This window comes from Podarcis tiliguerta (assembly GCF_965153285.1).
Source record: "Podarcis tiliguerta genome assembly, chromosome: 3".
Lineage (NCBI taxonomy): Eukaryota > Metazoa > Chordata > Lepidosauria > Squamata > Lacertidae > Podarcis > Podarcis tiliguerta.
In genome coordinates, this window is record NC_139536.1 from 34,045,180 (window position 1) to 34,068,665 (window position 23,486).

At 43.3% G+C, this 23,486-nt stretch overlaps 2 protein-coding genes across 9 annotated transcripts in view; one reads left to right on the plus strand and one right to left on the minus strand.

Moving 5' to 3' along the window:
• The window catches only part of SUPT7L (SPT7 like, STAGA complex subunit gamma), a 46,544-nt gene that overhangs the window by 11,785 nt on the left and 11,273 nt on the right, over positions 1–23,486 (plus strand). The window contains exon 2 of one of the 6 annotated variants that reach the window (XM_083434531.1): positions 2,427–2,551. The gene's annotated coding sequence lies outside the window, so the exon portion shown is untranslated. Of the gene's footprint in view, positions 1–2,426; positions 2,552–20,998; positions 21,600–23,486 lie in introns of those variants that run through there. The other 5 variants (XM_083434529.1, XM_083434528.1, XM_083434530.1 and 2 more) reach the window with 5 other exon arrangements.
• On the minus strand, positions 1,768–21,480 carry SLC4A1AP (solute carrier family 4 member 1 adaptor protein; the record flags this gene model as incomplete). 3 transcript variants are annotated; one of them, XM_083434471.1, is made up of 14 exons in its annotated part: positions 1,768–2,095; positions 4,426–4,495; positions 6,434–6,489; positions 7,334–7,432; positions 9,137–9,362; positions 9,886–9,997; positions 10,493–10,682; positions 11,177–11,246; positions 12,544–12,704; positions 13,081–13,220; positions 16,628–16,688; positions 18,775–18,897; positions 19,229–19,418; positions 20,869–21,480. In XM_083434471.1, the coding sequence occupies 14 exons, from the start codon at positions 21,478–21,480 to the stop codon at positions 2,046–2,048; spliced, it is 2,160 nt and encodes a 719-aa protein (XP_083290597.1). In that variant the 3' UTR covers positions 1,768–2,045. The 3 variants fall into 3 exon arrangements, with proteins under 3 accessions (XP_083290597.1, XP_083290598.1, XP_083290596.1); XM_083434472.1 differs by having other exon boundaries at positions 7,343–7,432; positions 9,137–9,365; XM_083434470.1 differs by having other exon boundaries at positions 9,137–9,365.

Here is a 23,486-nt window from a genome sequence, read left to right on the forward strand (position 1 = left end):
GTTATTTAGTCATTACATTTGCATCCCACCCTTCCTCCCAAATGAGTCCAGGGCAGGGCACACAAGAAGTAATCAAACTTCTCAAGAACAATTCCAATACAGACAAAGGCAGGCAAAGATCTCAACTTACAAGGTTTATTGAAAGAACAGGGTCTTCAGGAGGCACTGAAAAGACAGTGTCTGATATTCACTTAGCGCAGAAGCAGGGAATCTTTGGCCTTCCAAATGCTGCTGAACTACAAACTCCTGTCCGCACTGGCAATTGGTCATGCTGGCTGGGTCAGATGGGAGTTGGAGCCCAATGTCTGGATTGCCGCAATTGTCTCACCTCTAACTTAAAGAATTGGGCCGAGAGGACATGCTTCACCCGAAGCCAGTTTCCCCATACCAAATCACACCTGCACATTGTAACTGCTTCAATACTATGGGTGTCTAATCCGCTAAACCAGTGCTAGAGTATCTTCTGTGAGCCATGTTCGTACCGTGCTTTGACTGGAACTGGGGAGGGAAAGCTAAAGCAACGTATTTTGAATGTTCTTTTAACTTAGGTCTTAAGATTTCTGACCACATGGAATTCCCAATATTGTGCGAAATTCAGATGCACTGCCGCCAATATATGGGTTGGTCAAGGTCATGTCATATGGATTTACCATTTAAGGCGGTTGAAGCATGTTACTATAAACTATGCAAGTGATCTTGTAAATCTTAACTGGTCTGGACTGGTTAGTTGGGGATGGACAAATATGTATTTGTGAAAGCTCCCTTCAGCTTAGTTCCACTGCTAACAGTACCGAGATTCTACCTTTAAGAACTGATAAGGCATCTTTCACAGTGCTTTTTTTTCTGGGGGTACGCATATCCCTAAACATTTTGTGAATCTAAGTTTGGCCTCATTGAGGGGCAGTATTTCAATATGAGTAGGAAAATGAGAGTACCCCTAAACATACAGATATCTTCGTCACCCCTCCTACACCCAGGTTATAAATATTATTTTACTAGATGTGCTGAAGATTGAAGCTGTGACATTATACATTATACAGAAAGGAATACACTGTTTCTAAGCCACACACTCTCAACTTACATATCCTAAGACATAGTCTTTGCTGCTCTACCCCTAGGGGAAACGCAAGAGCTCTACAAAAAAGAGTGCATTTCCTAGGCAACTAGAAGTTAAAAAGAACATAGGTGTGTTTGTAATAGGTGTGTGTGTAAAGTGGACTATAAGAAAATTATATACTTCTGAACAAGAAAGAGCATTTTATAAATTGAAATTGTCTAAACTTCGAATGATGAAGGCATTTCTGCCTTGCAGGTTGTGAATATAAAAAAGTTATATTATATGAATGTGTTTGCATTTCACTTGGTGATGAGAGGCGAAAGGGAGAAACCTTCACAAAAACCCAACACCAAAGTTATCAAATGGAGAATAAAACTAAACATAGTTTGGCTTTGAGCAGCTCCATCTGGAGGCTACTGTTCGCAATTGTATTTTTGAGGGAATCTGGAAGCGGAGCAGAGGTCTATGTTGGAATAAATAGGGAGAAATCCTCCTAAAATAGGCTATGTACATGTAACAAAATACACATATGCAGGATTGCCACACACAACAAAATGAGCATCACTTGACTGCCTTCTGCATAGGAAACCCATAATAAATAAAGCAGTCCTATAGTGAGTTTCTTGGCTAAACAGAAGTTTGAGCCTAGATCTCTCCAGTGTATGATTTCTTTCTTCCCACCCCAATACTTGCAATGGAAAGAAAAGCACTTGGATTCTTAGTTTTTATTACAAAAAGCCAGCCTTGTTATAGATAAGTTTGCTTTGTAAATACATAGCTTTCACTACTATATACACACTTTGATGCACAATATACACAAATTCACGTTTAGTGGGGGAAGAAGCATGTGTGGCAAGGCTCAGGAATCATTAAAAGGAATTTAAACACAATGAGCAAAAGTTTTTCGCTTGCCATGTAAATGGAGTCTTCTACTCTGTAGTGATTGCGGTACTATAGTCCTTCACTTCTCAAAGCCAACACCTGAAGTTTAATAGCCGTATTTTGCATTCAGATGAGTTCTACCATCACCACTTTGACCTGCATCAAAAGAGGAAGATTAGAGTGTTTCTTTTTCCCTTTTCAAAAAACTCTCTTGTGCCCAGGAGTGAAAACAATATACAGAGAAACAGAAATAGTCGGCAAGTCACAGTCACCTAGACCCTACATACTTGGCAACGTGTTAAGTCAATCACAAGCAGTGTAAAACTTTCCTGACATGGGGTTCAGTAGAGGTGCAATATTTTGGTTATGCAACAGGTCACTGTCCATTTCAAGGAGAGGGAGATGGGGACTTATATTAGACATCATCCAGGTGTGACTTCCACTAATGGTAGATGGTTTGTTTTTGTTTTTTTACATTATTCTGCAGAGGTTGGAAGTAACTAAAGGTGTAGGAGTATTCATGGGGACACAGAGCAAGTATGTGAGAAGCAAAAGGACATTTGCAAAGCCAAAAAAGTGAGTGAAATGGTTGGCTGGACTTGTGGGAGGCAGGTAAGGAACTGCAAGGGATGCAAAAATATCTGGGTTTATACAATGTTCCGGCCTGTTCATAAAGCTGGCTTTTAATCTTGTTCTACAAAAGGCAGAAATTTCAAAAAATAACTCTTAGATTGGAGGCTGCTCACAATACAAGACTAATCAGAGGAATTCAGCAGCACTGTTACTTTTAAGTACAGCCAAGTAATATCTACATTATATGTAGGTAGTGTATCAAACAAGGGCATCTGGGGCAAGAAAATTCTAAGTTGCATTTGTTTACTTCAATTGATTGATGAGCATTCTTGATAGCTATGCATTCCAGTTGGAGACCTTGGAACATACAAACTCCCCTCTCTTTCTACCTGACCGCTTAAGTCATTCTAAGTAGTAGTAGTAGTAGTAGTAGTAGTAGTAGTAGTAGTAATAATAATAATAATAATAATAATTTTTATTATTACTTATACCCTGCCCATTTGGCTGGGCTTCCCTAGCCACTCTGGGCGGCTCCCAACAGAATAAAAAAGCAACAAAACATCAACATTAAAAACTTCCCTAAACAGAGCTGCCTTCAGGTGTCTTCTAAAAGTCAAATAGTTGTTTATTTCCTTGACATTTGATGGGAGGGCATTCCAAAGGGTAGGCGCCACTACTGAGAAGGCCCTCTGCCTGGTTTCCTGTAACCTCACTTCTTGCAGTGAGGGAACCGCCAGAAGGCCCTCGGCGCTGGACCTCAGTGTCTGGGCTGAATGATGGAGGTGGAGACACTCCTTCAGGTATACTGGGCCAAGGCCATTTAGGGCTTTAAAGGTCAGCACCAACACTTTGAATTGTGCACAGAAACATACTGGGAGCCAATGCAGGTCTTTCAGGACTGGTGTTATATGGTCTTGGTGGCCACTCCCAGTCACCAGTCTAGCTGCTGCATTCTGGATTAATTGTAGTTTCCAGGTCACCTTCAAAGGTAGCCCCACGTAGAGCGGGAGATACCTAGAGCATGCACCACTCCTGCGAGACAGTCTGCAGGCAGGTAGGGTCTCAGCTTGCATACCAGATGGAGCTGGTAGACAGCCACCCTGGACACAGAATTAACCTGACTCTATGGAGAGCTGTGAGTCCAAAATGACTCCCAGGCTGTGCCCCTGGTCCTTCAGGGGCAGTTACCACATTCAGGACCAGGCGGTCCTCCACACCTGCCCACCCCATCCCCCCAAAACAGTACTTCAAGCCCTGACGGAGGACGTTCTATGCCTGAGGAACATCTACCACCAGCAGGCACATCGGCATGACTTAGGGACAGAACTTTGCAGCACATACTTGCACAGGCTTCTCTGTCTGCACACTGGATACATTTGTATGCTTCTGTCTTCCCTAAACCTCAGGTGCTACTGCTGCTGCCTTTATCTCTGGCCAAGCTGGGCCAAGGGCAAAAGCATGACCCGAGTAGGATGATGGGAAGGCAAGCAGGGAGAAACAGCAATAACGTAGTCAGAAATGTTCTGGGATATGGAGGACTGAGGTCCAATGCCAGTCTTCCTTCAGACAGAGCAAGCTTAGATCCTTTATTTGCTTGTGCTTGCTCTTCCATGCCCTCATTACATAGGATAGCAAAGAAACTGTAGTATCAGTGTACAGGACTTGTCCTGATGTCGCCCTGCTTGCCCTATACTTCAGCAAGACAAAGCTGAGTAGATTTAGAGACTCTGTGGTGCAAAATTATTTAGACTACTCCATACACAAGGCATTTCAAGTGGCTGTCTCTATGCTGCCTTCTGCTCAGCTGCACAGCTTCATGCACCCCCTTCTGTTTCCCAGCAACCCAAGTCCCCTATTCTGCATTGTCTTCAAATAGATCAGGTCAAATATGATTTTGGAAAATTATAAATTACCTTCTGGTGGCATCCACACACAGTAGTCTGGGTCATCTTCTGGATATTCTGAGGACAGAGTGCGTTGAGACTGCAGAATAGATTAAAAAAAGATGCTTTGTAATTCTAACATTTTCCTTCCCTCTTTCTGCTGCACAACTTCATGCACCCCCTTAAAAAGGCTCTACTAGCACTTATTTGAATAATAAATTATTATTACTACTAGCTTTTAATATTTGATGAATTAATGTATTTTAATATTTTGCCCTGGCGTGCTCTGGTCCATGGGGTCATGAAGAGTCAGACATGACTAAACAACAACAACATTTTGCCCAGAGTGGTTGGAGAAACCCAGCCAGATGGGTAGGGTATAAATAATAAATTATTAATTATTATTATTAAACTTGGGGAAATATCTTAGTGTGAATATCTTGAGAACATGAACTCAAATTGCTTTAGACAGATTCTATTTTATGTTTGGATTGTAAACTGCTTTGAGGGGCTATTGGGGCCAAAGAATGACGTGTTAAGTTTGAAACCATTTCCCCCACTTTCTTTATGCAAAGAGGGTTTTCTTAGACTTTCTAAAGAGGATAGTTTGTGACAAAAGACAAACAAGAGTTTAACAAACACAAACATCATATGGTTATACTTGATGCTATAGTGGAGAATCTACTGTTACTTACAATAAAACAGAACGATACTGTTGGCACAAAGTACGGGAAAGTATAAGCTGCTAGAAAAAAGCATTATTGCAGCCTTGCAAATTGGGGTTGACAAGCCTGCTCCCCCTACAACAGTTGTTGCCTGGCTGCATATAGTTGTGTTGGCTGCAATGCCCTGCCAATGATTTCTGTTAGATGAGAAAGTTAAAGCACTGCCATGCTAGTATTAAAAAAACTCAAAATTATTTGCATTATAATTAAGTGGCGTAGCTTCCTGCAACTTGAGTTGTGCTACCATTCCAAAATAATCAGCAGCTATATCTTTTCACAACTGTGTCTTATCTAGCAGTAATACTAGCACAGGGATGTCCAACCGGTGGACTGCGATTGACTGGTTGATCCCCAGCAGCTAGCGGTCGATTGCGGGCTCTATTTCCTCTGCGTGGGGTGGGGAGAACACCTTTCCCCACCTCCTCCTTCATTCTCACACGGTCGCAAAAACTTCTAGTGACATTTTGACGTGCCCTCCCCACAAAAAGCTAAACAATTTCGACCTGCCCCCCACTTAAAGAAGCTCAACAACTCTGACTTGCCCCCCTAAAAAAAAAAAGGTCAACAAATTTATTCCCCCTCCCCAAAAAGGGTAGATCACTGTCAGCTTTTTATTCTGGGAGATCGCGGTCTCTTGGGAGTTGGACGTCCCTGTACTAGCACAATATAATAATAATAATAATAATAATAATAATAATAATTTATTTGTACCCCGCCCATCTGGCTGGGTTTCCCCAGCCACTCTGGGAGGCTTCCAACAAAGATGAAAAATACACTAAAATGTCACATATTAAAAACTTCCCTGAACAGGGCTGCCTTCAGATGTCTTCTGAATGTCAGGTAGTTGTTTATCGCTTTGACATCTGATGGGAGGGCGTTCCACAGGGCGGGCGCCACTACCGAGAAGGCCCTCTGCCTGGTTCCCTGTAGCTTTGCTTCTTGCAATGAGGGAACCGCCAGAAGGCCCTCGGCGCTGGACCTCAGTGTCCGGGCAGAACGGTGGGGGTGGAGATGCTCCTTCAGATATACTGGACCAAGGCCGTTTAGGGCTTTAAAGGTCAGCACCAACAGCCTGACGTGAGACACACAACGCAGAGTACTAACCACTATACTAACCACTATACAAGTCAGGAGGACTGCACGGGTGCCAGACAACACAGCACTAGCACTGTCTTATCTTTTCCTTATCCTCTTATAGACACCATCTCCCATAAATGCCGGCATCAAGCAATTCTGTGAATGCACCAGGCAGGGAATGCAGTATGTTACAGTGCACTTCATCCTATTTATATGCTTTAGTTCCTCCAACTCACCATATTTGCAATGTTCGTTTTCTTATTCTTGGGCTTTCCTGCAGATGTCTCAGGTGCTGGGAAAAAAATAAGAAAAACTATGTTAATGCTGCCGACTCTATTTAGAGAAATTATTCAAAACAAATTTCAGACAAATTTATGTATGAAAAAAAAAAAAAAAAAGGCCAGGGAGCTGTTAAAATTAAGCACAGCAGCTCCTTAGGCCCCACCAACAAAATGCACACAAGCCAGAGCCAGGACAGCAAAACTGCTTTTGGGGTGTATCTCACAAAGTAAAGGTTAGCAATTTTGATACCTGTAGCAGTGCTATATTAAACCAAGTATTGCTTGCTATTTCCCCCCTTTCTCCAGAAAATCTTGAATATTTTAGTTATGTGCCTAGCACTACAAAGGAAGACATTCCAAATGCGCTGTTCCTCCATTCTCCTTCTAATTTTTAAAAATATAGTAATTTTTATTAGTTTTCCAAATTTTAACAAATCCATCCTACTTATTTAAATTTAATACATTTTAATCCTTCTAAATTCAATCCTTCTAAATTTTGTTGTTATTTGTTTTTGAATGAAAAGTATTCATCCTTTAAAAATATGATTACTATTAAGAAAACTTTTTCTCAACATTTTTAACACACTAGGAAACTTCACACAATGATCATTTAAATAATTTCTTTATGCTTTTAGCCAAAAAGAAAGCATCTCATCAGGATTGTTATTTTATTTAAGCATTGTGGTTTTATTTGTTACAACAGATCAGATGCTCAGAAAACAAGCTGAAGCAACTGCTATCTTATATTGCAAGATGTTCCAAGTATTAAAATATATTTTCTTACTCCAATTGTACAAACCAACAGAATATGATTGTATCTACCCGTGCTGTCATCCATTTTTCTTTCTTACTCACCCGGCTCACCTTGTGGCTTCTTCTGTGATTTATTCAGTGGGGAGCTGCACTCTGGCATCACTGTATCTTTGCTCAAAGCCTCTGATTGTGGCTGAGCTCCTGTAAAAGAAAAATGGAACCCCGCAGACTTAGCCAACCAGATTCTTTAATGAACACAGAACTAGCAGATTAAATCTTAACAAATTCTGACAACTTATAATTAAACTGCCTTTATTTCTTTTAAAAAGCTGATCCATGCTATACTATAACAGCTTTTATCCAATGAAATTAGTTTTCATATCTATCTATCTATCTATCTATCTATCGATCTATCGATCTATCTATCTAAAAACAGGCTTACACAGCAACGATGCTGCAAAATGCCAGAGGATCAGAAATGTTCAGAGTCCTGCTACTTCACTTGCTTTGAGCTATCAAAGCAGGTACAATGTGCTACACACAAACACAGAAGGTCTGAGCCAGTCTAGCAAAAACACAGTACTCAAAGCAACCGTGCTACCTTCTGAGCATAGGCACTGTATTAGGCCATTAAGCAAAACGGAAGATCTGCCCATGTTTCTCATCCTTTCTCCCAAAATCAACTAATGCAGGACCTGTGCATTCCCCAAAGGGTGAGGGATTAAGGCAGGAACGTAAGGGCTCTGTAAAGCCTCATAACAATATTGTGGTGTGTGAAGGTGCTGTGCCCACTAGACTGAACCTAAAATCCCCATTGCCTAAGAAAATTTACCTTGAAATTTATGCAATAATTATTCCTGTAGCTTCACTGGTCTTTGGAAATGCCTGTGAAATTTGGTACTTTGAATTTAAAAAGAGACTCTTGCAAGGAAAATATTCCTATTCAAAATGAACCTAACACTTATAAAATAGTAATGCTGCTAATATATCTCTGGTTTCTTCACGGTCTACACCAGGCTTCCTCAACCTCGGCCCTCCAGATGTTTTTGGCCTACAACTCCCATGATCCCTCGCTAGCAGGACCAGTGGTCAGGGATGATGGGAACTGTAGTCTCAAAACATCTGGAGGGCCAAAGTTGAGGAAGCCTGCTCTACACATACCATTAGAAGAAGAATAAGAGTTTGGATTTGATATCCCGCTTTATCACTACCCAAAGGAGTCTCAAAGCGGCTAACAGTCTCCTTTCCCTTCCTCCCCCACAACAAACACTCTGTGAGGTGAGTGGGGCTGAGAGACTTCAGAGAAGCGTGACTGGCCCAAGGTCGCCCAGCAGGTGCATGTGGAGGAGCGGAGACGCGAACCCGGTTCACCAGATTACGAATCTACCGCTCTTGAGAGACTGAATAGAGCAACCTATGCTTTCTATCATCACTAGAGTCCTCTGAAATGGTCTGAAATGTTGAGATGGGGGCAGCCATTTTTGCAACCAGCTGCACAGATATGTGCACTAGGTGCAAGTCCCGGGGTACAGTCCCAACAGCAGTGGTTAGCATACAAATGCTAGCTCCTGGCCAGCTGAGGAGGAAGGGAGCTGGTCCAAAAGACCTGCACCCAATACTCCCAGACAGCAGTGTCCCACAGGTTCTCTAGAACAATTTATCCCTAGGCCTTAAGACCATTTAGCCCAAAGGAAGAAATTTACGCCATCCATGTGCACTTCTGTACTAAGCTCTTGACGTCCATACTTCTTCAAAAGAATTCAGGGCAGGGTTTTCAGAGGCACTTAAGGAAATGAACATAGCTTAACCTAACTGTTGTTGGCAGGAGTACATATCAAGCATTCCAACAGTCCCTGCTACGGCTTTTAAGAGCCTCAAAATGAAGGGGAACAGCACTAGACTAACCTCCATGAACAAATTCCATTTCCTCGTTGCTGCAATCATAAGAACTGGTAGGCCGTTTATGCTGTCTAACTGTTTCTTGTGCTGGTATCTGCGTCATTGGGTTTTGTGTTCCTTGATTTACAACCTTCATTTCTTCTTCTTCCTCCTCCTCCTCTTCCTCCTCCTCTGGCCCCTCATCTTTCATCTTTAATAGGTTTACAGGTATATCTGGACGCTTGACAGGCAACTTCTGTGGGGCAAACAAAAATTGCCATGAACGTAGTTGTTATATCATCTGCCACTGATATATGGAACAGAATATGCCATGCTATGAGGCAATGTGCCTTTGAACAGCAGTTATTAAGTAGTTACTGAGATTTGTAGAAACATAAACAGGCTCACTAAGCAAGCCCAAGGCTGAACTGTTTCTACAATAGTTCCTCCTAGTGCCCACAGAAGTGATGTGATCCAACCATCTTTGAATGCCCATCCTAATGGATCCAACTTCTAAATAGAGCCTATCTTTTGCAACGGCTTTGACTAGACAAAATAAATAAATTAAATCAGCAAAATGGGGAGGGAAGCAATATCCAGCTATTTCCCATTTCCCCTGACCCCCTCCCCTGCTCTCAACACTCCAAAATGTTGGGGGGCAGAAGGGAGATGGGACATGGTCAAAATGGCTTCCCTTCCCGTTCTGCTAAGAAGCCTTACTGTCAGCTGAAGGACACGTTTTGATACAACCCATAGCTTTTGCTTTCTTTACTTACCCCCACAGTACCAGTTTTCAGTCTGAATTTGCTTCCTCCTTTCATGGCACCAAACATGGGTAAAGTCAGCTTTTTGGGTTTGTTCCGAGTTTCCGGATCTTGACTCCCAAGCCTATAGAACATTTGGGGATGGAGGGGAAGAGAATAAGTAACACACACACACAGCTTTAGTATCAAATTCTGAAGGACCAGCCCTAGAACTATTGCTGTGTGCACTCTTTCTCATGTGGAGATTCCACATGAAAAAGTTCCTTCTCATTGCAAACCTCACGGTGTGGCCTTGGGCTTGTGCAGAGACAATGAAGCCCATCAGGGACAGATAACAGAATTGCAGGCTCCTTTCTCAAACAAGAATTCCTTTCTCCCCTGCCGCTATCCATGGGGACTGAAGGTTATGTGTTGGCACTGCCATTAATCACAATTAAGGCTCATCAGGGTTGTACGTCAAAATAGACTTGGAAACCAGTTCTTTGGAAAGTTCCAGTGCCAAAACCTGCTTCCCACCATCTCCATACTCCTCTACATGTACATTTGGGTAGTCATCAGAGAACTATAGCTCAACAAGGAAAATATAAAATTATTACCACTCCATAAAATGAAGACTCACTCGGATTTCAGCTCCGGCAATGTAGCCGGTGTAACAATCTTAATCAATCCTTTCAATCGCTGCTGCTCTTTCCTCAGTTCAAAAGTCCGCAAATGAAGCTTTCTACGTGCCACACTGTCTAAAGCACATCCTGATTTTATTTCCGTCATGAATTCGTCCAAAGAATCTTGTGCTGCTGAATGCGATTGTGCTAAAGGAAATACAAACAAATTCTTTGATCTAGTAACTGTATTTAGGAAAATGCAGGGTTTATCTGTGCAAAAACTGACTTAGTATTAAACAAATAGATGAAGGGCCTGATAAAGTTGGTTCCTTTGGCATACTGCTAACTTTCAAGGACATGTCTAGGGCTGCTGATCGGAAAAGGACTTGCAAGAAGGAAGCTGAAGGTTATGCCAAAAGTGTGTTATCACTTGCCCATATTGAAGCTCCTTATCCCAGAATGAAATTTGTTTTCCTTCCACTAAAAGCAACATACTTTCCACAGAACTGAATTTGAGAGTTTTAACTTGATCAGCTTCTTTTGAAAGGCACGTATTAGGCATTTTAAATAATTTTAATCATGCTGTTACACTTGGCTTAGTCTTCCACAGAAACAAAATATCCTTAATATTACAAATTAATTAATTATGCCTTATTCCCACGCAGACAACCCCAAAATTTGAATAAAGTATGTGGCCTTACTTGTCTTTGAAGATTTCAGCTTCTCTGCTATCTCACAGAGCTCTCTTTCAGTTGCGACTAATTTTGCACTCTACAGAGAGAGACAATTGAAAAGTGATGTGCATCTGTAATAGCTTTTCAAAACTTTAAAATAAAAATGTAGCAGCCTTTTGTGTTCCCAAATGCTGGCGAAGTGAAAAGCCTAGAAATACAAAGAAGTGTAACAACAACCCAACTGTAGAATGCTCTCCCGAGGGAGGTTGACCCGGCTGCAACTTTCTTGTCTTATGGAAGTCAGGCAAAACCTTTAAAAGAAATTTAACCAGGCATTCAAAGTATCTTGAAAATTTTAACTCAGTCTTTTAACTTCGCTTTTTAGCTGTGACTTTTCCACCTGCAATTGGTGTGTGTGTGTGTGTGTGTGTGTGAGAGAGAGAGAGAGAGAGAGAGAGAGAACGAGAACTTACGTAAAATGCCTAGAAATCTTTGGCTATACAGTGGTATGAAAACATTTTAAATAATCGCCACTGGCTCGTTATTAAGTTTTTTTGCCACACTGAATCAAGTGTTTTCCTTCTGTGCTACTTCAGTTTAGAAGACCAAAAAATGATTCTTTCTGGACAAATAAACATGCCAACATGGCTACCCCTCTGAAATTTGATACTAGACAAGTTACATGATAGTGGAAAGTGGTTTATATTCCGCTGTAGCAACACTCTTAGGAATGATTATTTATGAGAGCATAATTCAGGTGACAGCATTTTTTAAAGTCTGGCAAGATACTTTGGTTTCTATCCAACTAAATCACTGTGCACACCAGACGATTTCTGAAATTGCAATGGGACTTACCCTCGCACTCCTCCAAATCTGCACTGGGGATTCCCCCAATCCTTTGGAGCAGATCAGAGATAAGTGCAGGGGAGAAGTGAAATGCCATTGTGCTCATGGAAGTTATTCTGCATGAACAGTGGTCGAGTTGGCTACAATCCCTTCTCCTGAGCCTGGGAAAACGCCGAGGTATCTATTAGACTTTGCACTGACTTTGGGAAGAATCAGAAAGCAAAAAGGTGTATTCCAAGCCTCTGCATGAGGTCTTCTCTATTCCAGGTGGGGACTCTAGGTGGACTTTCACTGGGATTTAAGAGATATTAGAGAAACAGCAAGATGACCCTCTGATTTCTCAGCTCCACCTTCCCTGCCACCAGCTCAGAATTGAGGTGGAAAGCTTGCCCCTGCAGTTGTTCTGAACCCTGAAGATGCTCAGCCAACCTCCAAAACTCAACAGTAACATCAGTCAATACCACATATCTTGGCCTGGAGGGACAGGGTCAGCAGCAGGCACAAATTTCGACTAACTACCACGAATCCCTAGCTGAAGTTGTTCCTACCAATGAATCAAAGGTTTCTGGCTTCTCATCGATCTTTCCTGCTTTCTTCATTCTGCTCAGACGTTTCTTTTCAATAACTCCTGTCCGATCAAGGAATGTGTCATCGTCACTATCATAAAAGTCTTCCTCTTCCCAATTCTTCGCTTTTCTTTTTCGGGATACTAAGAAAGAATGAAGACAAAAATACATGAAGAAAACTGGAAAAGCTTGAAGCCAGTTACGCACCTGTACTTCTGATTTAGTGAGAGGTGATCTAATGCACATTTCAAAAAACAAGCAAGTATGCAAATGGACACAAAGATGTGAAGTTACCTCATCCAATAGTTGTGAAAATAAAATGCAAACAGTGGCATGCCAGCAATCCTTGTAGATGAGCAAGATACAAGCACGGTAATAAGAGGTATAATAAGTTAATAAGATAAAAATGCTTAGGGTTACACCACATTTTACAGATTTAAATTCCTTCAAACCTCTTGTCTATAAGACTATTTCCAAAAAGAATTCTGTGTGGCCAGAGCCTCTGGCTAGTCCACCTACCTGCCTCTTGCCGCAGCACACCCCTAGCATCCAGTATCCTGCAGGCTTCCAATGAACACTGGATCATTGCTTCCTTTTTCTTCCCTGTATGAATAGCCTCTGCCACAAGTTGCTTCCCTGAAGCATCATCTATAGGCAGCCTATTGAATTCAGAAGGTTACAGTTCAAGGAAAGATCAACAAATGGCCTGACATGTCTGCTCAGTGTCAGCTTGTGTACTGCTCAGAACTGTTCTTTCAAATAACCTTGGCCTCTTTGGTTATAAAACATCTCAACATTAATTATATAAGGTTTAGAATCGGAGTTGGAGGCGGCCTTCCACCCACGGCCACTTATTATGTCTCAGTCTGGAGGGAGAATTTTCGAAAGTTGGACGCATTCTGTTTCAGTGCTTTAGGCCTTAAACTTTCAGCTTGAGAAGGCCAAGCACGCAGGTTCCAGTGGAGACCTTCCCATAGTAAAATAGGAAATAGACTATATAATCAACTGAGCACTCGCGGGAAGATAATGGGTAACAATTTCTATTAATCTCAACTGAAATCTCATTGCTTCATCTCTTTTCCTTGATAACAGTAACAAAAATAATTTTATTATTGATACCCTGTCCCAGCCACGCTGGGCAGCTTACAGCATATATAAAACATAATAAAATATCAAACATTAAAAACTTCCTGATACAGGGCTGCCTTCAGATGTCTTCTAAAAGTTATAGAATCATAGAATCATAGAGTTGGAAGAGACCACAAGGGTCATCGAGTCCAACCCCCTGCCAAGCAGGAAACACCATCAGAGCACTCCTGACATATGGCTGTCAAGCCTCTGCTTAAAGACCTCCAAAGAAGGAGACTCCACCACACTCCTTGGCAGCAAATTCCACTGTCGAACAGCTCTTACTGTCAGGAAGTTCTTCCTAATGTTTAGGTGGAATCTTCTTTCTTGTAGTTTGGATCCATTGCTCCGTGTCCCCTTCTCTGGAGCAGCAGAAAACAACCTTTCTCCCTCCTCTATGTGACATCCTTTTATATATTTGAACATGGCTATCATATCACCCCTTAACCTCCTCTTCTCCAGGCTAAACATGCCCAGCTCCCTTAGCCGTTCCTCATAAGGCATCGTTTCCAGGCCTTTGACCATTTTGGTTGCCCTCCTCTGGACACGTTCCAGTTTGTCAGTGTCCTTCTTGAACTGTGGTGCCCAGAACTGGACACAGTACTCCAGGTGAGGTCTGACCAGAGCAGAATACAGTGGCACTATAACTTCCCTTGATCTAGATGCTATACTCCTATTGATGCAGCCCAGAATTGCATTGGCTTTTTTAGCTGCCGCGTCACACTGTCGGCTCATGTCAAGTTTGTGGTCAACCAAGACTCCTAGATCCTTTTCACATGTACTGCTCTCAAGCCAGGTGTCACCCATCTTGTATTTGTGCCTCTCATTTTTTTTGCCCAAGTGCAATACTTTACATTTCTCCCTGTTAAAATTCATCTTGTTTGTTTTAAAAATTCATCTTGTTTGTTTTGGCCCAGTTCAGTTATGTAGTTCTTCATCTTCTTGACATCTGAAGGGAGGGTATTTCATAGGGAGGGTGCCGCTACCAAGAAGGCCCTCTGCCTGGTTCCCTGTAACTTCGCTTCTCGCAGTGAGGGAACCAGCAGAAGACCCTCAGATGAGGACCTCAGTGTCCAGGCTGAACAATGGGGGTAGAGACACTCCTTCAGGTATACTGGGCTGAGCCATTAGGGCTTTAATTGTCAGCACCAACACTTTGAATTGTGAAGATCTTTTAGGACCGGTGTTATATGGTCCAGGCAGCCACTCCCAATCACCTTTCAGTTTCATCCTTTAAACAGTTTTCTAAAAGACAGCAATCTTCCCAGCTATTTGAAGCATGTTGCTTTCATAAGGTGAAGGCCACATAACCTTATCAAGTGCCATAAATAAAGAATCATAGACATCAGCTAGTCCAACTCACTTCTTCATGCAGGAAATCCAGAGCTGGCTGCTCAGCCTCTTTCTGGAAACCTGCAGTGAGTTTAAGCCCCCCCCCAGCTTGTTTCCATCACCTACACTACTATTTTTATTAAGGAGCTTTTCTTAATGTTCACCTTGAAATCTACTCTCGTGTAACTTGAAGACCTCTAGAAAGTGGGAACCTACCACACCTCTAAGTAAATGGCATTACAGTCGTACCACGGAAGTCGAACGGAATCCATTTTGGAAGTCCATTCGACTTCCAAAATGTTTGGAAACCAAACCGTGGCTTCTGCTTGGCTGCAGGAAGCTGCGGAAGGACAGTCACTTCCGGGTTTGCAGCGTTTGGGAGCCACAACATTTGAGAACTAAGCTGTTCGAAAACCAAGGTACGACTGTATTGTTGACTTGCTCTTACAATTTTCTCTCACAATTTAACTAAATTCTACCCTCCTGGGGCTTGGCCATCAGATCTAGTCCTGCCATCTCAGGTAGCAGAACAAGGTTTTGGCCTCTGTTTTGTGACAGCCCATTGGGGATTTGACAAGTGCTATGATGCCCCTTTTCAGAATTCTTTTTTCCAGGATAATAATACCCAGTTATTGTAGTATGTAGTTGTAGTAGTAGTAGTAATAATAATAATAATAATAATAATATATTTATGCCCCACCCATCTAGCTGGGTTTCCCCATCCACCTTTCTTATTGGATCTGTTTTCCACACCATTCGCCTTTGCTGCTCAGCTCTGAGCACTTTGCAATTTGCCTGCATCCTTTCTAAGTATGGTGTACAGAACTGGAAAGGGTGCTCCAATTGAGGGCACAGACCTCTTCAGCCAACCCTTGTGTGACTATTGCCATCCTTGTTTCCCAATACAATCAAGTGAACCTTTGAAAAAAAGGCACGAGTATTTGTGGGGTTGACACCTGAACTCTATCACCACAATCAAATATTTTAGTGAAAATCCCTTCTATGCTTATTTGAAAGACAAAGCACTCACTTCTTTCAGAGTTATTTTCCCCATTCTAGCACACTCAGTACAGAGACAACCTAAGAGCCATTGCAATCAACAGGCATTTGGCAAACCTCCAACATTAGTCATAGAGTAGATCCATTGAGTTAAGTCACTTAAATCCATTCACTTCAATAGGTCTACTCTAGGTATGACTGATGTTGGACACCACTCATCGTTTGACAAGAATACAGTGTAGACCAGAGCTTTCCATACTTTTCATGTTGGTGATGCACTTTTTAGACATGCATCATTTTGTGACACAGTAAGTCAGTTTTACTAGCGAACCAGACATTAAACTAACCCCTTTCCAGGCCCCAAAGGAGCTTGGGGTGCATTTGTGCAATACACCTACACATTGCAGCCGACACACTAACATGTGGCGGCACACAGTTTGGAAAGCTCTGGTGTAGACAATAAATGAGATCGGAATCAATATTCTTACATTTCCATTTAACTGCTCTAAACCAATTCTAGATGTACAAGACGTAACAGCTTTCTCTGCCTCTCTGACTTACAGAAAGACATAACTATACAAAATTATTACATAGAATACATACATACTTCACCCTACAGAGCCAAGTGCCAGTTCCTTGTGCATCAAATTCATACTCTAACTCTTCACCTAGGAAGAAAAGAGAGGGAGAGGAGCTGATTTACTTGCATACATTATCAGCAGCTTTGTTTTGTAGTGAAATAGATAGCCTGAGCTACATTTAACCTAAATTCTTGCTCTTTACTCCTTTGTAAATTATTTTAATTTTTTATGAATGGTAACAGTATTAAACTATTAACTGGCTAAGTATTTGGAATCATTGTTATTTCAGCAACTGGAGCAGTTTAATTACATGGAATAAAATTTAACTGCACAGTATCTGTAAAAATCCTTCCTAAGGCAATGCTATATTTAATATTGATTCATTTATCAATTAGCTATAAGGTCTTAAAATGATCCATCACCCTAACTCCACAGACATTCCTGCATCTGTAAGTGGTTCAGACACATCTATAGTCAGACACACTTAGAGAAATCTAGACTGGTGAATATATCACTGCTAGATCAAAGCTTTAACAAACTTCTCAGACATTTCTTTGTACAGATCAAAGATAATGCTGCAGTTAAGCTTCGTTTCCATAAAGGAGCTTAAGCTGACAAAGTAATTTAAACGTTGGAAATTAGTGGTCTCCCCACCAATGCCAAAGATGAATTGGCACTCACAATTTTTAATGAGCTGCAGTAGCTCATAGAATAAGTAGAATTTCATTAAATTGTAATATCCCATGCTCAGTCTAAAACCAAATAGCCAGCACAATCCAATGCATTTTTACTTAGAAATAAGTTCCACTGTGTTCCATGGGGCTTATTCCGAGTAAGTTTGTTTGGGACTGCAGCCATCCTCTTCTGCATCCTGAAGTTCTTAAGCACAATAGGTTGATCACTTTAATTTGTTTCTAGTACCACTCTAGGTTACAAAGATGTGTGTGGAAAACCCCCCAAGAGCAAAGCAGAATTGCCACGGAGGGACTAATACTTTCAAGTTAAACCAGGATATAGCTATACAGATCTGTCCAATCTGCTTCTTTCTTATTTCTCCTGCAGAAAGCAGGATGACTGTAAGCAACACAGAAGAGGTTAAAAGATCAAGAAGCACAGTAAAGCTCTATTCAGGTGTTCAGCTGAACATGGGGGGGGGGGACTGTGTAGAGGGTGCAGGAGTGAGTGTGCTAGCCCTCCCCCCTCTACTCCTGAATTTGATGCCTAAAGGTCTGTATTGCTTTGCGTGTGGCCTAACTCCTGCCATCCAAGCATGGACATTTGAAAGAGGGACCCCTTTGGTTGTAGACCTCTATATGCATAGCCTACCCTGAACCCTGCGTTGCGCATGGTTCTTGGATGCACAGAGGGATTTGGCAAAAGGCTTCACTACCTCAAATGTTCATGTTAATGTGCAGATGGCAGGAACTTTGTGTTGGCAAAGGCAGGTCTGGAGGGATGGGCCCACAGCTGCTTTGGACCCACCTTTCCCTCGGGTGAGGAACATATAATGAGGCTTATAACTCCATCTGATTCCTGAGAGGAAATGGAACACCTGAACCAGAGTCTAGGATATGTAACTGACTGGGCAAACAAATTGAGACAAAAGTACTTTTAGACAGTAGGAATGCTGTTTGGGGGAGTGTAGTTCTCCCTCTGAAGAATCAGCTTTTGACCTGTGAACCAGCTGTGACTTTTACTTGAAAATACAGATTTTGTCAAAATCAAATGACTTAGGTGTATGCTAATCAGACTACTGCAACAAGTTCAGAGTAGCCTGCCTTTGAAGAGTGCCTGGAAACTGCAGCTGCTGCTGTAGCCAGGCTGCTGACTGGGGCCTCTCATTTGAAATATTTTATACAACAGCTGGCCTCTCTACATTGGCTCCCCATTTGTTTCTGGGACCAATTCAAACTGCTGGTCTGGGGTGAGGATATTTAAAGAATGACCTGCTTGCCCTTTCGGATCACCCAGAAATTACTTCCTCATTTCTTAATCTGAAGTACAGTATTTTTGCCACTCTTCTATATGTTGTGGCTTTAATGGTTTTGCTGAGAGCTGCTTTGAGGGCTTTTATGCTAAAAGGAGTGCATTATATGTATACACACTAACTTCTTGAGTGGCTCTGCTAAGCAGCACTACCATGGTAGACAAGAATGACAGGTAACACACATACCTTCTCTGTCAAAAAAACCTTGCAATGCCTTCTTGGGATCTTTCAAATAAAAGGCTTCTTGATCCTCATGAAACTCGATGGCGATAGGGTTTTCTTCACCCTCCTCTTCCTCTGCATCTTCCCCTGAAAAACAAATGCAAATAAAATTATAAATGAGAGTAGATATAGAAGAGAATAAAATACAGCCTCATTTTATGATCTAGGAGTGTGGCAAGATAAACCTTGCCCAGATACCTACAGGTGGAAGAAAGCCACATGTACAAAGCCTTTGAACAGCCTTTTTGGTAGGAAATAATCCCAGTCCTCAGTAAACATGGAATTCACATATAATTTTATTGCAATGAAAACAGAAGACAGAAACAAGCTCCACGAAATAACACCACACAAGTTTCAGTGGTGGAAGATGAAGCATAGGTAAGCGCTAAGAGTCTACCAGTAATATACTGTAACTTACCCAGTCCCCAGGAACAAGTGAAATCAGTACTCCGACTATTTTCATTTCTATGTTCATCCTTTTCCTTTTGATCTTCATCAGAATCATCGCCCAGCATGGTCTTCTCTAACTTAGCCTGCTGCTGCTTACGGAGTTCTTTCAACTGGGTTACAGTCAGCTCTGATTCTGGTTCTTGATCCTCCTCTGGGCCCTGCGGATTAAGTTACAACATACAAAATTGAATGTCAGTTAAAAAGTTGAGTTCAGTGGGATTTACTCTCTAACAAATGTAGTTAGGATTAAAGTTCAAGTTTCTTAACTATTATAGAATGGTAAATATGTGTAAATGAGCTGCTAGGTAGATTCTTAATTCCTCTTTGAATTGGATGCAGTGAAACACAGAGCCTCTCCCTCCGCTAAAATGAAAAATCAAGAACATTTCTACACCATAAGGTGAAACAGCTAGAAAATGTGAGTCTCTCTGGGGGGAGCATTTCACATAAGGCGAGCCACAGACAAAAGGCCCATTCTCATGTTACCACCCTCCAGACCTCTCATGGAGGAGGCACACAAAGAAGGGCCTCCAAGGATTATCACAGGTCTGGGTCAGTTCATATGGGGAGAGGTGGTCCTTGAGGTATTGTGGTCCTGAGCCATTTAAGGTTTTATAGGTCAAAAGCATCACCTTGAATTGGGACATCTGCAAGTACAGTTCAGCATCATTACCTGTTACAGGATAATAGATAGTGAACAGCATTGCTCTTTGAACATGCAGCCGCTTGTTCAATTATTAAATTTATATCCTGCCTTTTGTCCAAAATGAGCCCAGGGTGGCAAATCAAGTATAAAACAAGAAATACATCTTAAAAACAACTCCAATTCCAAACCAAACCAAAACAGCAAATACGTTTGATCTATAGAGACACTCCTATTTTCTGTGTTAGTTGATCTTGCTATATCTAGCCTTCAATTATTCTGCTTGCCATAGTGAGCTGAGGCAAGTGTGTGTGTTATATGTCCATGTCTGAAGGTGCCCCGCCAGTCATTCTTTCCCTTGAGAAGGAGGATGACTGGCAGGAATTAGGTGTTGGATGCCCTGCTTGAAGGTGCTCACAGCATCTTAAATCTGGCATGCTACCCTCACTTTCCCTTACAAAAAGACTGTCCAGGCAGTGGCAGACTCAGTTGGTAGAGCATGGGACTCTTAATCTCAGGGTTGTGGGTAAGTGCCCCATGTTGGGCAAAAGATAGGGTTGGACTAGATGACCCTTGTGGGCTCTTCAAGCTCTACAATTCTAAGTCTTCCTGAATGTAGTTGGGACTTCTGGGTAAACGTGTGTAGGATTGCACTGCAGATACCCCCTTGGCCAGTACAGAAACTAACGCCACAACCTGCACCCAAAGGTACAGGTGGGCGTAGAGGGCCTTCTTGGTAGTGGCGCCCGCTTTGTGGAATGCCCTCCCATCAGATGCCAAGGAAATTATTATCAGACTTTTAGAAGACATCTGAAGGCAGCCCTGTTTAGGGAAGTTTTTCAGGCTTGATGTTTTATTGTTATTTTTAATATTTTGATGGAAGCCGCTCAGAGTGGCTGGGGAAACCAGGCGGAGTATAAATAATGAATTATTCTTATAAATCATCACGATTACCCTCTCCTTACCTGCAAGACGAAGAGGCGGCTGCTGCCCCCGAAGCGCAGGACGTGGCCCACCCGAACCCGGCAGTAGGTGCGTGGCGGGATCCGAGCTTTGTTGAGGAAGGTGCCGTGTGCGCTGTCCAGGTCGTAGACGTAGAGCCCGGGCTCGGGGCCCTGCTCTTCCCCTTCCTCCCCGACCTGGCCTCGCTCCTCCTCCTCCTCATCCCCGGCGGGCGGCGGGCGGCGCTGGAGCACGGCGTGGTGGCGGGACACACACGGGTGAGCCAGGGAGAGGTCGCAGCCCGGCGCGCGGCCCACCAGCAGCCAGCTGCGGCCTGCCAAGCGGACGCTTTCCAGCACGGAGCCGCCTTTCACCACTTCCAAGCTGTAGCCGGGCGAGGCCTCCTCTTCCTTGGCAGGGCATCCTCCCCACGGAGGCTCCTGGTACTGCGGGAGGTCGGGAGGGGGGCAAGGGCGAGGAGCGGGGCCTCGCGGGGGCTTGGCAACCGCTGCCTTCTTGGGGTCTTCTGCCCCAGTTGGAGGCGGCGCCGGCAGCGGAGGCGGCAAGGGAGGTGGCAGAGTCGGCTTCTTGAAATCGCCCATTCCTTCGCTGCTCTCCTTCGCGGGGTCCGCCATTTTAGCGCGTCCGGTTCTCAAACCGTCCCCCCGCGGAAACCACCGCCCTGGCACTTTGGTTCCGGGAAGGGAGTCACCGTCTTCGAGGGCTCGGCCTTTGCACGCGCCCTCCCGCGGGGGTAAGTGGGTCCCGAGTTTGCATGTTCGCGTGTGTGCCTATGCGCGCGCTCTGCTACCTAAAAGCTGGAAAGCCATGTGGCATTTTTATTATTACAAGCGAGGGGGAGAGAAGGATGGAGGGTCGGAAGCGACATGCTTCTGGATGCCAGCTGCTGGGAGAGAGCTCCGCCGCCGCCGCTTCACTCAGGTCGCCCTTGTGGGCTGCCCTCGGGGGCATCCGACACGCCGGTGGCCTTTGACTTGATTCCACAGGGCTCCTTACTGCTCTTGCGGAGGACTCCTGGTGGTGGGCATCCCGGTCAAGCCCGTTTCCTTCCATGGCCCCTCCGTCAGAACCCTTCCAACTCTGCAGTTCTATGATTTGGAGGGTGGTCATCCAAGAGACTGAGAAGGGGGCAGAAGGCTTTCCCGGCTGCCTTTGAAAGACCGTGTGTGTGTCTCTGTATGTGTACAGGAAACCTGTGCACCCTTTACCTGAGTGGAAATTTATTGGGCACGCTCAAGCGACCTCTCCTTTCCACCTGGAGTAACTCCCACCATGGGGCAGGTTTGCTTCACTTTGCACGTGTTGTTGATTTTGTTTGAACCCTCAGCGTTCTTGCAGCCTGCCTCTATACTAGAAAGTCAGCCCACTTTCCCTCTGAGCCTCCTTTAGTATGTGTTGTTCAGCTGTCCCTAAAATGAGGACACAACTTTTGCAACACGTGAATACTTGAAGTGTGCAGATACCTACTTACCGGCTCTCATATGTGAAGCAGTTCTTAAAACGACTTGCCTTTAGCACATATGTATTCAAATAAAGAAGCACCCTGCTGCTGCACAGCAACATTTTCAAATGTAAATGTGCCATTGAGGAGAATCTGTGCCCCCACCTACTCTTTTTGTCTGGTGTTCCCCAAGCATACAATCTAAACCAGGGGTCCCCACCATTTTGGGGCCTGGGGACACATTTTGAAATCTAAGAAATGGCAATGGGAAATAGGCAATGGCATATTATAAGAGTTTAAGGTCTCAAATATATAAATTAAATGTACAAGGCAAACACGTACATATATATATAAACCACATGCCTGAAACAGTACAGGAAGACAGTCCTGAAACCATTTTGACTTTCCCAAACAGACCAAATGTTTCTCTGCAAGGAGGGGGGAAATGGGAAAGCATCCCCATTGTCTCTGTGCTCACAAATCCTGCCTTAAGGGCACATTTAAGATGTGAATAAGGTGAGGCTGTGACCTGGACTCAGGAATGAAGTATTTATCATCACAAAAGAATGGCTAGGATGCCCAGGTAATCCAATCAGTGACCATTAACAGGTTTCCTGCCAGACAGGATTCTGCTCTAGACCCCCCCCCCAATGTATTTCTGCTGGGGACCACCTCTTTCTGTGATGTATGTATGATGTTTTGGGAGTGGTCTTGGGCTACAGGCTGGCACTTTCAAAAGTCCATATAAGGGCTTGCACACCATTGTTCTGGGTTCCTCCTCCCTGCATCTGGTGAGTGAGGACCCTGTTGCAACAGCTTAATAAAGATAAGGCTTACTAGCCGCTTTGCTTCTCAATATTCTCTGGTTGGCTTCTGTTAATTTCTCCTACCGATAGAGAACCCACTTAGGGACCCCATACGGGCTCTTGGATACCCCATAAGGGAAAAAGGGCAGATTTTGTTTACATCAAGCACAATGAAATGTCAGTTTCACAGGGGGGGGGGGAGTGATGCTCAAAAATGCATCCAACCACTGCCCCCCCAAAAACCTTGGCAAAACACACATTCCAAACCAATGAAACATAGAAAGAGCGTCCTCTCAGCTATTCAGCATGACTTTGGCAGTGGCTGCATTGACTAGCAGATGCTTGTGAGCATTTATTAAAGCTAGGAACATAG